General features: G+C 35.5%; 1 protein-coding gene across 1 annotated transcript; it reads right to left on the bottom strand.

Moving 5' to 3' along the window:
• Positions 1-8,319: 8,319 nt before the first annotated feature.
• Positions 8,320-9,285, bottom strand: LOC118914036 (olfactory receptor 13C8-like). The gene has a single exon (XM_036888510.2). The coding sequence runs from the start codon at positions 9,280-9,282 to the stop codon at positions 8,320-8,322; it is 963 nt and encodes a 320-aa protein (XP_036744405.1). The 5' UTR covers positions 9,283-9,285.
• Positions 9,286-16,271: the final 6,986 nt, after the last annotated feature.

The following is a 16,271-nucleotide window of genomic DNA, read 5'->3' as shown; positions in this document are numbered from 1 at the left end:
GCTTATATTTTTTGCTATTATAAACAATGCTACAATAATAATTATAACTTATTCTTTAAGAGAAATGCTTATATTTTATTTATTTTTGGAATAATTTCATTCACTTTAATAATGAATTCATAATGAATAATGAAAATGAGGGAAAGATGGAATGCATATTCTTATACAACCATACCAATGAAATAATCAAATTCTAGATTGTTGGATCCAAGAGCTGGAAATCATCTTTAAATTAATCTAGTTCTAACCCTTAAGAGATGACAGAAGCACATCTACAGTATGGCTGATTTTCGCCTTCTTCCCCCATACCCAGGGATGGTTAGAGTACTTTATGAGGCCACAGAGGTTATTTTTCCATAATTCTCATTATTAGAAAGTCCTTTACATTTAACCATCCCTGTATGTAACTCTAATCTTCCCCTGTGGAACAACAAGACAGAAGTTTATACTCCTTTTTCATGACAGTTTCAAGTATTTACGGAATGATGTTTCTAAGTCTTTCTTGTACCATGATATAATTTATTTGTTCCTTTAGCCATTCTACATGTGATATGTTAAAATAATTAAGACATGTATTATTGAAAATATTTTAGGATTGTAGAATTCTCTGTGGTATATAAGGATCTTTCCTATGCAAATGAACACATACTTTATATATCTATATTCCCCCAAAGAACCCTAATAGAACAAATTGCTCTTTGGGGGTGGTCATGATTATCCCTCAGTGTTTCTGAATCTAATGGATAAACAGTCTTGTTACAAGGGTATGCTGATTGTAATGAGTTTTTATTTACCTTTCTTTGTTTATTTGCCATTTATCGTTTTACTGGTCCTGAGCTGAACACTTAATATGTGCCATATTTAAATGCCATTCTAGATTATGTAAATTCAGAGAAAAAGTTATAGTATTTACTGAATTGTATTCTAGGTACTGCAGGATTCTTCTGATCCACAGTTGTCCTGGACTTTTGTGAAGACTGAGGAAAAAGAACCCTTTATTTCAAAAGTTAGATCATTCTGTTTACAAACAACTCTAGTGATTTTTAACACTTACAGCATTAATTATACTCAGTTTATTTCCCAGGGAAAAATGGGATATCTGCATGATTGCCTGTCTTTTTGGTTTAATAAACACAAATATCTTCATTGTTGGAAAATTAATGTACTTGAGTAAAACAAACTGGGTCTAAAGTAATATGGAGGGGTGAGAACTATGGCAAATCTCTTTAATTCAATGGAGCTAAACAAAATCCATGTGCTATAAAATTCACTTTCCCACCACTTTATCACCTCTGACTACTCAGTTTTCTCATTAGAATATGTCTTCTTTACCTTATCTAATTACTTTTTATGAATGATTTGATGATGACAGTGCATAGAGAACTGCTTTCTCTTTGCAGAAAAAAAATGATTCCACTTTTAGAATTTTCCATGTAATGATCTCACATATTCTTTACTGCTTAGTTGTAACTAAAGAGAAATGAACCTCCTAGGAACAGTCCCAGATTTCCTCCAGAAAATCTGTGGAGGGAAGAGGTTGTTAAAACGTTACAAGATCACTTTAACAAGCTTAACTTTCTACTGTTTCAAGCACATGAGATCCCTGTCCCGTATAACTTATTTATACCTTGATACAGGAGAGAAGTAGGTCAGACAACTTTTAATTATGTCCTCTGAGATGTTTTTCTGTACTCTGGTGTAAATATTAGATTGTATTTTATAATCCTGTGGGAAGAGGTTACTAGGCTATAAGACAACAAGTAGAAAAGAAATGGTGTCTTCCTAGGTCAATTGGCCTCTTTGGAACCACTATGTTTTATATGATAAGAGGTCATTTAGAACTGAAAACTGTCTGTTGTTTATTTGCTAAATAGATGGATAGGAAAGTGTTTTTTTTTAGCATTCAAGAAACATTGCAATGTTAAATGGGGTGATGGGAAGTGTATGAATTTAGGAATCTATTTAGTTGTGCTCCAGTCCCCACTGCGCCACTTCCTAGCTGTTTGACTTGGTGTAATTTGTATAACATTTTTGGAAATCACATTCCTTACAGTATAAAACCATGTGTGTTTTCTGGGTTTTTGAGCATTAAATGTGTATGCACCGTAAGTGATACTTAATGTGTTCTCTTCCCTGGGCTACAGAAAGCATTATTCTCTGAAGTGATTGCTTCATTTCTAATTAATCTGAAATAGGAAAGAGGGCTCTTTCTTTTCCAGTTTCTCTAAAAACCTTATGGGGGTTGTCCAGAGGAATTTATAAGAATTTCCTATCTGGCATCAATAAAATTAATGCTTTTATAGTTGTTTAGGGTCCTACTGATCCTATGACTAGTTTGGACTTACCATTGGTGACATTCCAAAGCCTGCCCTGTAGGAGCCATTCCTGAACCAAGTGGGTCATAGTCCCTTTTCTCCATATTAATATCTTTGATATCACCAATGCCTGTATCTCCTTCTTTCTTAGACTGAAGATATTTCCTTGTAGGCTTCTTGAGGCTCTCCCTTTTGTGAACTTGGTGACTCTACATAGCCATGCCTCTCTTTCTACCTCTTGAGCAGACTACTTGCCTTGTCTGTTACTGGTTCTATTTCTTTCTTCCCTAAGAAGGGGAGTATGATTAGTAATAGTTGCTCTGCTTTTCTATTATTGCAAAGACATTACCTGTAATATTTTTGTTAAACATCACACCATTTGCAGCATCAAACTGAATGTCCAATATTAGTGTTTAATTAGTATCTTCATATGTTGGCTAGATGCCATCAACCTAGTGATCCACTAATACTGCAAGGAAACCTGGTTATAGTCACTTGCTAGTCCTCTGCCTCCTAGTTTTTTCAAATGAAGGCCCTTCCCTAGAGTGAGAGAAGTGCTGTGAAAAGTGAATGAATGAGCTGGTACATTTAATTCACACAACCACTGAGAAAACAGGTTCAGAAAAGTTAAATTACTTGCATAGGCTATAGACTGGTAATGTAGATGTGGAGTGAGATTTCAATCTAAATGGTGTGACTTACTGCACATCCAGTCTCCTAACCTCAATACCTTCTGCCTCCTTTGATAAACTGAACATTCTTGCACCCTAAAAATTCATCTTCCCTAAAGTACATCACAGAAAAACCTATGAATCTAGATTTATTCATCAGTTTTCTGGTTAGTTAAAACACTTGTTCCTTGATTATTACTGTTAGCTGTAAGTACAGGGATATCAGTGAATTTCTAAGGATGATGCAATACTGGGCTCAAGACAAAATCAAAGTATTATCCACTCTTATTCATGGCCTTTGCCACAAGCACTGAAGATTGGTCTTTATAGTTCCCTGAGTTCAACTACATATTCAGTTAAAAGCTTTGGAGAAATTCTGAGGTTAAGTCCATTTAGAATACATTAACTTTCTTTACCTCTAATATTTTTGGATTGATTCTCCTGTTTCACATGGAACTGGACCTCAGGATATTTCCTTCCTGACAAGTAAGCATTAAAGGGAATAATATGTTTTTATAGTCAAGACTATGATTTGAAAACTATCTTTCCCACTTAGAACCTGTATGATCTAACTTTTATGAGTTTCAGTCTCTTCATCTATAAATTAAGAGCAAGGAGATACATACTTCTGAAGATTATTGTGAAGATTTAGTAAGAAATAGTAAAATGTGAGTATATAGCCCAGTGCCTTGCACTTTGGCTTTGCAGTCAAATTCTCTAGATAGTTTCTTATCTTTATCCTTATCTTTCTTTGGTTTCCTTCTTTTTCTCTTCCTTATGAAGCCAAGTTTCCTATAAGAATTTAAGTATGAACATTTACCTCCAAATTTGTTTCTTTATCCAGTAAATTTTAATTTGCAGAATTCAATCATATTTGGTTTCTTACCGGGGGTAATATTAAACATATTTTGCAAAGACTATGGCATAGCTACCAACCAATCAGAAAGGACACAACTATGAACAACTAGTACAACTACACTACTGGGGACAAGCTCACATCTGGTTTTATGAGGTTTTAATTTTTGGTTGTAAATTTTTCTCTGATCTGTAAGCAAAGTTGATATTTTGCTGCCGTATGTTACAGTGGTCACACTGGTTATTTATGGCACACATTCATTCTGATTTATTGAAGCACTTGCCATAGAAGTTGTTAAATATTTCAAATATCACTGCTATTCCTTAGTCATTTAGACATGTGTTTTAATTATTCCAGATGATGAGCGTTTTAATCAGTTAATTACATTTAATTTAAATTAACAGAATATGGATTGTATTATATAAAATTTCTTTGAAATTTGCTTATTCTTGCTTTTAGCTTAACAAAATTACAATTCTTTATATTGAGACAGGGACAGTGGGTATAGTCAGAGTAGGGTGAGGGCCTCCAGAAAAAGCAAGGCAGGATATTTACAGTCAAAGCAATGGAACAATGTAAAGTCCCTATTGAAACTCTGTGTTCAACATTATGCAAAGTCAAAGTCGCACTAATTCTCTAGGGTAAAGATACCAGACTAGGAATATAGACATCTTCAGTGAGATCAGGTAAAGGTCAAAAGGCCAGGAGCAACTTGGCCTGGAGTGTTTGAGTGTTCCGCAAGGGTGTCTCAGCATAACCAGTGACTTCACTGTAAACAGTCCTAGCAGACAGACAACATCTCAGCCCACCTTGAGGGCAGGGCAGGTGGTACAAGTTGACACCCTAAGCCCTCAGTTCCCCAAAATCCTCAACTGCCTATAAATCCCCTAGACAACGCACCACCCCGGGCTCTCTTGTCCCCTCCTGGCGTGAGCCAGGAGCTCTTTCCTCTCACTTTATTTCTAAATAAAAGCCTCTGCCCTGGCTTTCCTACCTTGGGTATTTGCTAAGTTCATTCTTTGACTCTGCAAACAAGAACCCCAACATCAATATGTTCCATTTGTGCTTTAGAATAATCTGTATTCCATAATAGTTGGGTTATTAAGCTTGTCAATTGTTTTATTCAAATGAAAGACTTCTCACAGCCTGGTTCTGGCTGCAGATATTTTTACATTTGTGGATCTAAGTTTTCTCTTCAGTAAAGTCAGGGAAATACTAGCTCCTAAAGAGTTACAAGGGTCCAATAATATCATCTTGATTAATTATTTTGGAAACTATATGTGTCATCCTGAACTTGTTTTTTAATTCATGTATTTACTTACTTACGCATTAATTCAACATATTTATGGAAATACTGTACTATGCACCAGGCATAAATCTTAGGTGCTTGCTAGGTATGCACTGATGAAAGAAAGGTTATACCTATATTTCTTTTTCTCAAGTTCCTAAGTTTATCCATTCTCACAAGTATTTCAGGATTTGGTGAACTACTCAGTGCTCTCTTTTCATATGATTATATGATTACTATTGTATCATTTTTTAGTACACTAGGTAGATTTTCAAAATCTACATTATTAAAATAAGAAAGCAACTGAAGAATAAATACAAATGTGTTGCCCAGTACCTTCTTTTATTTAGTTGTGTTTGGAAATGACAGTCTGACCAAATCTATTGCTTTTGATCTGATTCCCTACATTTCTGAAGCAGAGAATTCCATATTTCACTGCTTTTAAAGATGCATCAATACCAACTAAACACCTTATTGGGCTATTTATTTACTGGAAGTTAAAGCTGAGTGACAGATTCAAACCTCTGAGGATATGGCATTAGTAGGCTACTGGTTCTGGGTTATAGAAAAGAATAAATGAAAACTGAAAGTACTGGAAGCAGCTAAGAAGCTGCCATTGTCATGGTGAGGAACCATAGCCAGAGTGGTGTTGGCAGTGATGCCGGGGTTCTTGTTCTTGAAGCCGAAGAATGAGCTTCACAAACACTCAAGGTAGGAGAGCAAGGTACAGGCTTTTATTTAGAAATAAAGTGAGAGGAAAGAGCTCCTGGCTCATGCCAGGAGGGGACAAGAGAGCCCGGGGTGGTGCGTTGTCTAGGGGATTTATAGGCAGTTGAGGATTTTGGGGAACTGAGGGCTTAGGGTGTCAACTTGTACCACCTGCCCTGCCCTCAAGGTGGGCTGAGATGTTGTCTGTCTGCTAGGGCTGTTTACAGTGAAGTCACGGGTTATGCTGAGATACCCTTGCGGAACACTCAAACACTCCAGGCCAAGTTGCTCCTGGCCTTTTGACCTTTACCTGATCTCACTGAAGATGTCTATATTCCTAGTCTGGTATTTTTACCCTAGAGAATTAGTGTGACCTTGACTTTGCATAATGCTGAACACAGAGTTTCAATAGGGACTTTACATTGTTCCATTGCTTTGACTGTAAATATCCTGCCTTGCTTTTTCTGGAGGCCCTCACCCTACTCTGACTAAGCCCATGTTCTCTGTCTCAGCAGGAATAAGAAGCAAACAAGGAGGCTCAAGGCCCTTGTGTTTTGTTCATCCAACTTTCCATTCTTTTTCTAATAACTACTGTTTTGGAAGAATTTAACAGAAACTAGCTAGCAAAGGAGAAATGTGGTTTTCAGTGACCTAATCCTAACTCCCAATGCAGAGCTTAGAAAAGTGAATGTAAACCTGAAAACCAATAGTTTGATAGTCTGCTTCCAGCACTATTTAGTGCTAATGCATGAATTAACTTTTTTAGTTTTATGAAGTAACAGTAATTATCTGTTAGCAAGAAATGAAGCTATTAGGGCTTACCCTTACAATTTCGTAATAGTTATAGTCTTTTACTTTAGATTTGTGTTCTATATTTCAACTCTCATAGACTCCTCAAAGAGCTAAGTAAAAAAAGTGTTTTCCTCTATTGACATATTTGACTCAATTCCTTCAATGGAAATGGGTCTCCCATCCTCACACTGGCACTGCCCCATGTGGTTGTGTTCATCAATCAATAGAGATCTTAGTTTTGAGCTATTTTTGTCTTGTTGCCCAATACCAGAACCCTGGAGCTCTTCAGTTTATTGAACAACTTAACTTTCTCTTTTGTAACTTCTTATCCTCCTTTTGCAAGATTTGCCAAGTACCAGTTCTGTCTAGTTCTTTTACTGCTTAGGAGCTGTGTGATCTAATGCAAAGTAGGAAAGAAGTCCTCATTACAACGTGGTCTCTTTTCAAAGTCCAAGAGGAACTCTCTGCTACCATGCCACCTCTATTTTGCTAAGTGAAAACTTAGGAACCACTGTGTTGTATACTTGAAACTAATTTAACATTGTATATCAACAGTATTTCAATTAAAAAAAAACTTAGTTTGCAGTACGTGGGGACTCCTTCAGTTATCTTAGACTCACTATGTGTCAAATCCAGAAAAGTTATGGTAGCTGGTTGTAATCTGGTAAAATACTGGGGCAAAATACCTTTGAAACTGAAATCAGTGAAAGGGAGAAATAGTGGGAGAGAAATTCGTTTATTTCTTACAAGCAGTCATCTTTGTCTCTCTTGACCTGGGTACAGCAGAAGAGCGCTGCACCCAACCTCTCTGGTTCAGATAAGCTCTCCCTGGGGCTTGTAATTACCTATTTATATGGAGATAGACTACTTCTCTTCACCCCTTGGAAACACCTATTGATATGGAGATGCACTAAAGTCAGGCAAGAGATTCTGGAAATACTGCATTTTTCCCACACTGGTAAACAAGACCAATTCATCTATGTTATAGTACACATTGCATAAAAACAGAAGGTAATTTTAAGGGAGTTCATATGACAAATAGTTAACATAGTTTATTTAGAAAATATTGCATTGAGTCATCTTTCATTTTGAATAATTTGTGACCTCAACTATGACAGACATACATTTCTACTATTATACATGACACAGTTCATTTACTTATTAAAAAAAATTATTGAACATCTACTATGTACCAGGCTCTATATTAGGCCCCTGCTGTAGGGTAATAAACAGACTAGTTTCCACTCTCAGAGTGCATATATGGAAGTTGGACACAAACAGTAAATAACTAAACAAATTAAAAATGAATATATAATATGCCATATTCTAATTACTATTCCCTTTGCATAATTCATTAACTGTATACTTATTTTAGGTTACAAAGTGCTTTTTAGAACAGATTATGCCTTTATTATTTTCTCTAAGTTTTAAGGGTGATTATATTTTGCTGGGGCTTCCTAAGAAATTTTTAACATTTTGCATTTCCCTAACAGTATTTTTTTAAAACCACAATCATGTTTTATTTCTGCAGTTAGAACAAAAAGCTAAGTGACAATGGCAACCAAAATATTCCTGTCATATGGTTTTGAATGTCACATGGTGAATTTGTTTTGACATGGTAATTTTCTCTTCTAAAATTTTGTTTCTATGGCAGCTTTGGATTTGGAGTCACGTAGCATAAAGCAGTATTCACATTCCGTCAGAGAAGTTTTTCCTACCCACCATGTTCTTCACAGCAGCCTTTACATCCTTGTTCCTTAGACTATAGATGAGAGGATTGAGCATTGGGGTCATCAGTCCGTAGAAGAGGGAAATGAGGGCGTCAATGATGTCCTGATTATCTGTGCCACCGGAGCTTTTGGACTTGGGCTTTGCATACATGAAGAAGGTAGTTCCATAGAATATAATGACTACTGTCAAGTGTGCTGAGCAGGTGGAGAAGGCCTTACGTTTTCCTTCACTGGAAGGAATCCTCAGAATAGTGGCAACAATAAAAATGTAAGAGATGGAAATAACTAGCAATGGAATAACGAGAACAATCAGATTCGACCCTGCCATGCTGAGTACATTGATTGAAATATCAGCACAGGCCAGCTTTAGGATAGCTAGAATTTCACAGACAAAATGGTTAATAACATTATTAGCACAGAAGGGTAACTGCACTGCAAGAGATGTCTGCACCACTGAGTCAAGAAGCCCAGTAACCCAGGATCCAGCTGCCATAGGCATGTAGGCACCTTTGCTCATGATGACAGGGTATCTCAGTGGGTAGCAGATGGCCACATAGCGGTCAAGTGCCATCATGCCTAGAAGCACACACTCTGTGACCCCTGTGGCAAAGGACAGAAACATTTGCACCATGCACCCAGAGAAGGAAACCCTTTTTTTTACTGTCAGAAAGCTGTCAAGGGTTAGTGGGACAGAACAGCTTGTGTAGCAAATGTCCAGAAAGGAAAGATTACAGAGGAAGAAATACATGGGGGTATGCAAGTGAGAATCGTAGATGATTACTGAGATGAGGACTCCATTTCCCAGCAGGATCATCAGGTACATCCACAAAACTAGCACAAAGAAAACTGTCTGGAGCTTTGGGTGGGCAGAAAGTCCAACAAGAACAAATTCTGTCAGTATGGTATCATTGGTTCTTTCCATATTACATATACCTTTCTTCTACAGTGCTCTATGGATGATAGAACAGATACTTGTTAATACAGTGTCTGTAAGAGCTATGTCTTGTAAGAGTCACAACCGTGCTACTTAGTTTTATATTTGCATGCAATAATAAAACCCTGGGGAAAATTTCATACTGTTAATCCAGGCCACTAGAATAGGAATCCTATTCTGATTTCCCCAGGGTTAAGAGAGGTACATTTGATTCTATGATGTTTGGATCCCAAACCAGTGTATTGCCATTTCTATTAGTTAACATATTGACCATCAATCAGTGGCCTACAGCCTGGATGCAGCAGAAAGATGTGTTTTGTTTGGCTGTGATTCCTACAGTATGCTTTAAATTTGAACTAGAGGTCAACATTTCAAAAGTAGGAGATATAGTATAAAAATGTATATTTTCAGCTTCTCTTCAAATAAATTATAATTGAAAACACTGGGCCCATATTTATCATAGATCTACTATAGTTTACCCAGTGCATTTGAAGCATGTACTCTGTTCCACCAGATTACCCACGTCTCTCTCTTCTGGTTGTCAGTGGAGGTCAGTATTAGTTGCCAATTAACATACTATTCTCAGTTGACTGCAATCATTTATATTACCTGACAGGGTCATATTTGTATTTGAATTCTTGATCCATTGCTTCAGGGCCAACTTATCTACTAGGCATAGTAGGCCTACCATACTGTTAGGAGCAAAATATGAAAATGTTTTGATTTCTGTTCAAATCTGAATAAATGAATTTTAAGTTGTAATGCCTAATATTAGTATATTTATCTTTAAACCAATGCAGACATATAGTGGAAATTTTCATGTTATTTCATGGAAGAAAGGACCTATGAGAGCAGAAGTGTCTAGGACCATCAAAGTCATAATGCAGTTTTTTGTGGTTGAATTTCTTTTTAGAGCTCAATTTGGTGTTCTGGTGATACAAGTAGTCATTAAACAGCTGCATATAGCCTTATTGGAGATTGCAGCCATTTCAAAAAAGGGCCATATCTTTATATTACTCCAGTATCTATCTCAATGCAATGAGTAAATGTGTGTTCGTATGTTTTCTTTAACACAAGCAAGTAGGAAGTATTTGCAAATCCAATTTTATCATGAAGAGAGATATGATGTGGTATATTGTAGTCCCCACTTGTTTGTTTTCACTGCGTCCAAGAGCTATCACATACGGATCAATTGTAATAATTGTGCTTTCATTCAAAATGTATACATGTAACTAAACCAGTGTTTTGCAGCCATTATTTTTTGACAAATAAAATTCATACAGAAGTATAATATATAAAACAAACAAAAAAACAGTTTCTCTGGTTGAAGTTACACTGGTTTGCAGAGTGGACAAAGCAATACCCCCTTTAGCACCTTATTTACTCTTTCTCTGTTAATTCAGCTTAAGAGGGAGGCGTAGTATGAAAACCAAAGGCATACTACGAAAACTACCAATGTAATCAGTAAGAAGTAGTATGAATACTCAGCATGTTTAATAGTTTTATTGGCAAAAATAATAATGAAATAATAGTTTATGTATTGGTTAGTATAGCATCAATGTATGTATTTATTTATACTAGATTATTATTTAGATAGGTATATAATTGCTTTTATTCAGCACACTCCAAGGAAGTAGGGACTATTATTGTATAACATCTGAATTATTCCCTTAAACATTTTTAAATTATCACCAATAAATCATGGTATAAGTAGACTAAAGAAAATAAAAATTTTTCAAGAGTTGCAGGAAATAAATTTAGTGAAGAGCAATTCATAACTTTCATATAAGCTATTTGGAGTTCACAAGCAGAAGGTAACTTCCTAATCTTGAAAGAAAATGTATGCCAGAAACAGATAGAAAATTACTATTCACTAATAACTAATAAACAATTTATACATTCTCATTAAGATCTGGACTAAGATAAGGATGCCCACTCTTACAGCTGCTCTTTAACATGGACTTTGTAGTTCTTGTTATAACCATAAGGCAATATAATAGCAGAAGTAGCAATAAAAAAAATTAAAAAATATATAAGAATGGATGAGGAAAATTTATAAGACTTTTTGAAGTAAGATCAATGGAAAATTCATCAGTGTTCTCTATATTAGCAATAATGATTAACAAGCATAATAAAATTGAATATAATAAAATTAACAAAATATAAAGTGGGTTTTATTCTCATACACAAAAACCTTTACAGAAATCATTAAAAAATTATCATAAAGAGCATAACAGAATATAATAACTGAAAAGGCAGAACATGGATGGGACAAGAATATAAGGTTGCCATTTCTCCCCCAAATTAATCTATACATTCAATTAAAAATGTTCAAAAGTTTAGCTGGCTTTTTTTTTTTTTAAGGAATATGAGTATACATTCTAAAATTTGTATGGAAGAATAAAAGTACACAACTCGCACAGCTAATTTTATAAAAGAAAAGTAAGGGAGCATCCACATTTGTAACATACTACAAAGGTATAATAATAAAGATATTATGATAATGGCTCAGGGACATTTAAATAGACCAGTGGAAAACAAAAAAGATCTCAGGTAAAGATACGTTTATATGGGAATATGATATATCATAAAATGGTCACCCCAAAGCAGTGGGGGAGGAACAGCTTAGTAGATCATGTTAGGAAACTATCTTTATATATGAAGAAAAGGTAAAATTAGATTAACAATTTAAATTAACAATTTAAATGTGATTAAAAGGAATTGTTAAATTAATAAAAGACAATATAGAAAATCTTTGTGAACTTAGAGGAAAAAGCTTTTAAAGCAAAATCCAAATGGCATAAACAAAGAAGCAGATTTTTCATGGATTGATTTTCAGTGGACATCAGAGATAAAGTTAACAGACTATCAGAGATAGTTACAGTATCTAAAACTTGCAAGAAATCAACCCCCTTGATAGGATATACAAAAAAAAAAAAAGACAAAAATACCATCTTGCTTATCAAAAAGATAAAGTTTTATACAGAGAAAATTGGTCCAAGGATATGACTCAGGGATCCACAGAAGAAAATTGCCGACAGGTATATGGAGAGATTTGCACACTTGAAAAATCTGGAGAATGCTTATTAAATATTCAAAATTAGAAAAGTGATCATTAAAACATTAAACACAAAACATTAAAACATGTAAAACAGCCATTAAGTATCATTCATTTCATTAGAAAAGTAAATGATAGCAAATGTTGGCAAGTATGGGGGAGGTAGAATTCTGGTGGGGGTATACACTGGTATACTGGAAAACTCTGTGGTTATATTAAAATTGGGCAGGACTCAGTGATTCCATCCCTGGGAATATGTCCCAGAGAAGTTCTTGTCCAGGACTATAAGGGGACAAGCATGAGGATTCTCATCATTGCACTGCTTGTGGTAAAAAGAGTTTGGAGGCAACCATGAGTTGCCTCCATCACCTGAGTAATGGTTTTACCACATGGGAGCATGCACTATGGAGAAGTTTGCAGAAATGAGAAGGAAATGAACTAGATGTCTACACAGCAACATATTTAGAACCCTATAAAAGGGTTTAAAATGTATGTAATATTATGATTTTTAACACATTAAATTTAAGAATAAATTTGAAATACATACGCTATAAGGTATATGCATTTTTAGGAGCAAATCAAAGACACGATTGTGGGTTGGGGAATATTAGTGGAATCAGTGATTGTAGGAGAATATAGGAGGCTTTGTAAGGACTGAGGAAAGTAATGTACAGAGGAATATGATTAACTAAAATCTAATTTTAAAAGGGAACAAGTGAAAACAAAAATCATAGAGAGCAATATACAACATATGCCAGTGAAGGAGGTCTGCTGAAAAATATGGTTTTAATAGAAGGGACTATCATAAAAGTAAGAAATGACTTCTGGCACCATAAAAACAACATGTAATGGATTGGAGGAAACAAATTAAGACACTTAAAAGAAAAAAATGAGTTAAAAATCAAACCATTTTACAAATAACGTTTTAAATCCAGCAAAAGAAGAAAAAAGTCAGTCATAAAGTTCTTGGTCAGCAAAGTAAAAAGTAAGTTCCTAGGGTCAACTAGAGAAAGTGTTCATTCAACAGATTTCAAGTCTTATGGTCCCATTGGGAAGGTTATCCCTAATTTAGAGATAGATGAACCTGGAATTCCTATTAGCCTGGTTCCACTAAATAGGCTATTGTAGAAGTAACCCTCTTGATTTGATACGATGTTCCCCTTCTGAAGCTGGACATGCAGGTCACTTGTATAGAAGGAAAGGATGAAATGAGCAGAGGAATTAAGTGGCTGCTTCCCGTGGGCCTTCCTGTTTATCATTGTAAAGCATGGTACTCTGCTTCATAGTAGTATCTGTGAGCTAGTCTGAATCAATCCCTATGAATGAGATCAGCCCCTTTTGTTCTAACAAATCAATTTTGAGCCGTTAAGGAACAGAATGTGGCCCTTGGTAAGACAAAAACAACAAAAAATGCTTCAAAACAAAACAAAAGGAACCCACAATATTGGTAGTGAGGCTTGTTTATAGGAAACAGCCAGTTTCCCTCTAGGGAAGCCTCTGAATCACTACCCATGTTTAATCCAAACTCCAAAAATTAAACACAAACAGACTTCAAAGAAGGGGATATCATCTAAGAGAAGGCCAGTATAAGCTTTCATATCTTGTCAATTCAATTGGCCTTGATGTGCTGAGGTGGAATAGTCTGGTAATGAGATGAGGCCAAAAATGCATCACTGGGGCTTCTAGACAAGAAAACAATGTATAGGGATGCAATAGGCAGAGAAAGATTTTAAGAAGAGGGAGGAGATTGGCCCATGGGTGAGGTCATTAAAGAATTAAATCTATTCTCCAGGCAATTGGGAACCTTTGGTATTTTGACCAGGGGGTATTAAGGATGAAAACACAAAGAAAACGTTTAACGTAGAGGCATTCTTTAGGCTCATGTACTTTCCTCACCAGTAAGAATGCACCGTCTTATTCTCGGTAGGCTTGTAATTGTTTTTTAGGGCAATTGTTGGTTGCTCTAGCTTGTAGAGAACCTGTCTCAAAATTCATCTTCTTTTGAAATTAGATGCCTAATAGTTCATTTTAGGTCAAATTAGTGTCAAAAAGTTTTATTTCTCTTAGCAAAAACGCACTCCTTCTGTTTGCTCTGGGTTCTCGGCTCAGTCCTATAAGTCTGTGAAAATAGTCTGTGTATCTAGCTTCAGTTTGAGGTGAGACCAAAACTCTGTTGGTTCTTCTCAGCTGGGTTTTAACTGATTGCTTTAGTTATTAAACTAACCAAGTAATAACCACTGCCTCCTTCTGTCTGGGTTTTCCAGCTTTCTTTTTTCAGTTCTGAGTGTGAAGGGTACAGATACATGAAGAAAAGAAAAACATCCCAGTTAATAAGTTAAAATACTGATTCCCTGGTGGTCATAGGAACCCTTCTGCTAGTCATGCATTCTATTTTTCGGGGGAAGGCTTTCATCTCTTCCCCTAGAAAACTCTCTTTTAGAAGTAGTGAGTTTATTGAGGTATTGCTCTCTGGTAAAAAAGGACACGTTGATTTTGTCTTCAGTTTTTCCTCTACATATCCCAGTGTTTGTTGGACATTATAAGCAACAGTAGTTAAATGACATGAGTTGAAAAAATCTTGGCTGCATCTCTTAGGAGCTCTGTGATGTTATGCTAATTTTATAGCCATTTTCAGCAACTGTGGGCTCACCTATATATTGGGGCAACCTGGTCTGAATTTGACTGTTATCACATATGCTAAGTTTATGTTAGTTTATGGCTAAGTTTATAGAATAGGAACTTAAAACATACTTGATTCTTCTTTGGGTCATAATTATTGCAATTAAAGGGTATGAGAACTGAAATTACCTTCTTAGAAAACCCAACTCTAATGCCAGATCATTCAAAGGCTAGGTAAGTGAGGGCTGCACTTTTTTGCAGCATCTGATGTTCTCATCTATAAAGTTACCAATAGCTTCTTCATAAACTTAAGGAGAGAATCCAATGATATGGTACAATGAAAGCACATTGCAAGCTAAATGTAATATACAAATGCTTGTTCATTAGTTTATTCAACACATATATAGCAATAGGCTAATGTATGCTAGGCAATATAACTAGGTTTGGTGATGAGAGGATGGTGGTGAGTAAATGAAGTCATTGTACCGTGTTTTTCTCAAAACCAAAGAATAATTCTTTATACAAATATTTCAGTATTTGTTAAATAACTTAAAGTCTTCCTTTCATATCGTTTTATTATTTTGAAGCTTAGAAAGAATTCTCTTAAGCGACTGCCTTTTCATTTCAGAAAAAGGAAAGCAATGATAAGGGACGGTAAATGACTTAGTGTTCTGGGCCTAATTAATTGTGAGTAGGAAGCAAGCACTGACTGGCTCTAAAGCTCATGCTCTTTCCAAAACACTGTATTATCTCAGACAGGGAAACGTGTGCTGTGTTAATCTTATTGGCTGTAGGGACAATTGGAGAGAAGCTAAATTAATGAAACTTGGAATCCAAGTAGAATGACAGACACATGGAGAATATGACATCTCCAGATTAGATGCACCTACCGCAATTTCTGCTGCAAGTTAAAGCACTTAGCACAACGTAAGAATAGATGCTCAGATTTTTTTTTCTGGAACATTTCTGTTAGCCAAGATTAATCCAGGTCAGTAGTAATCAAAACAACAGAGATAAATGTTCTTTGGTAGATTTTTGATTCTGCACAATTTATTCTACAGAGTCAAATCTTACACTGGAACTGAGGGGTACTCAATGAGGTACTAATTGTAGTGATCCTGGACCAAGGAGCTTCCAGAAAGGGATAATGGAAGAGGTGGTTTACATTTATTCATATTATACAGTTAGATACAGCAATCATATTTTTTGTTTTAGTTAATTTGAATTCAACAATTATTTTGAGGATAACCATACGAGTAGTTTGACACGTCAGCTATTTAAAAATATTTCAAAATACAAT

The sequence above is a fragment of the Manis pentadactyla genome, chromosome 3, assembly GCF_030020395.1.
Source record: "Manis pentadactyla isolate mManPen7 chromosome 3, mManPen7.hap1, whole genome shotgun sequence".
Taxonomy (NCBI): Eukaryota; Metazoa; Chordata; class Mammalia; order Pholidota; family Manidae; genus Manis; species Manis pentadactyla.
This window is presented reverse-complemented; position numbering and strand designations above follow the sequence as displayed.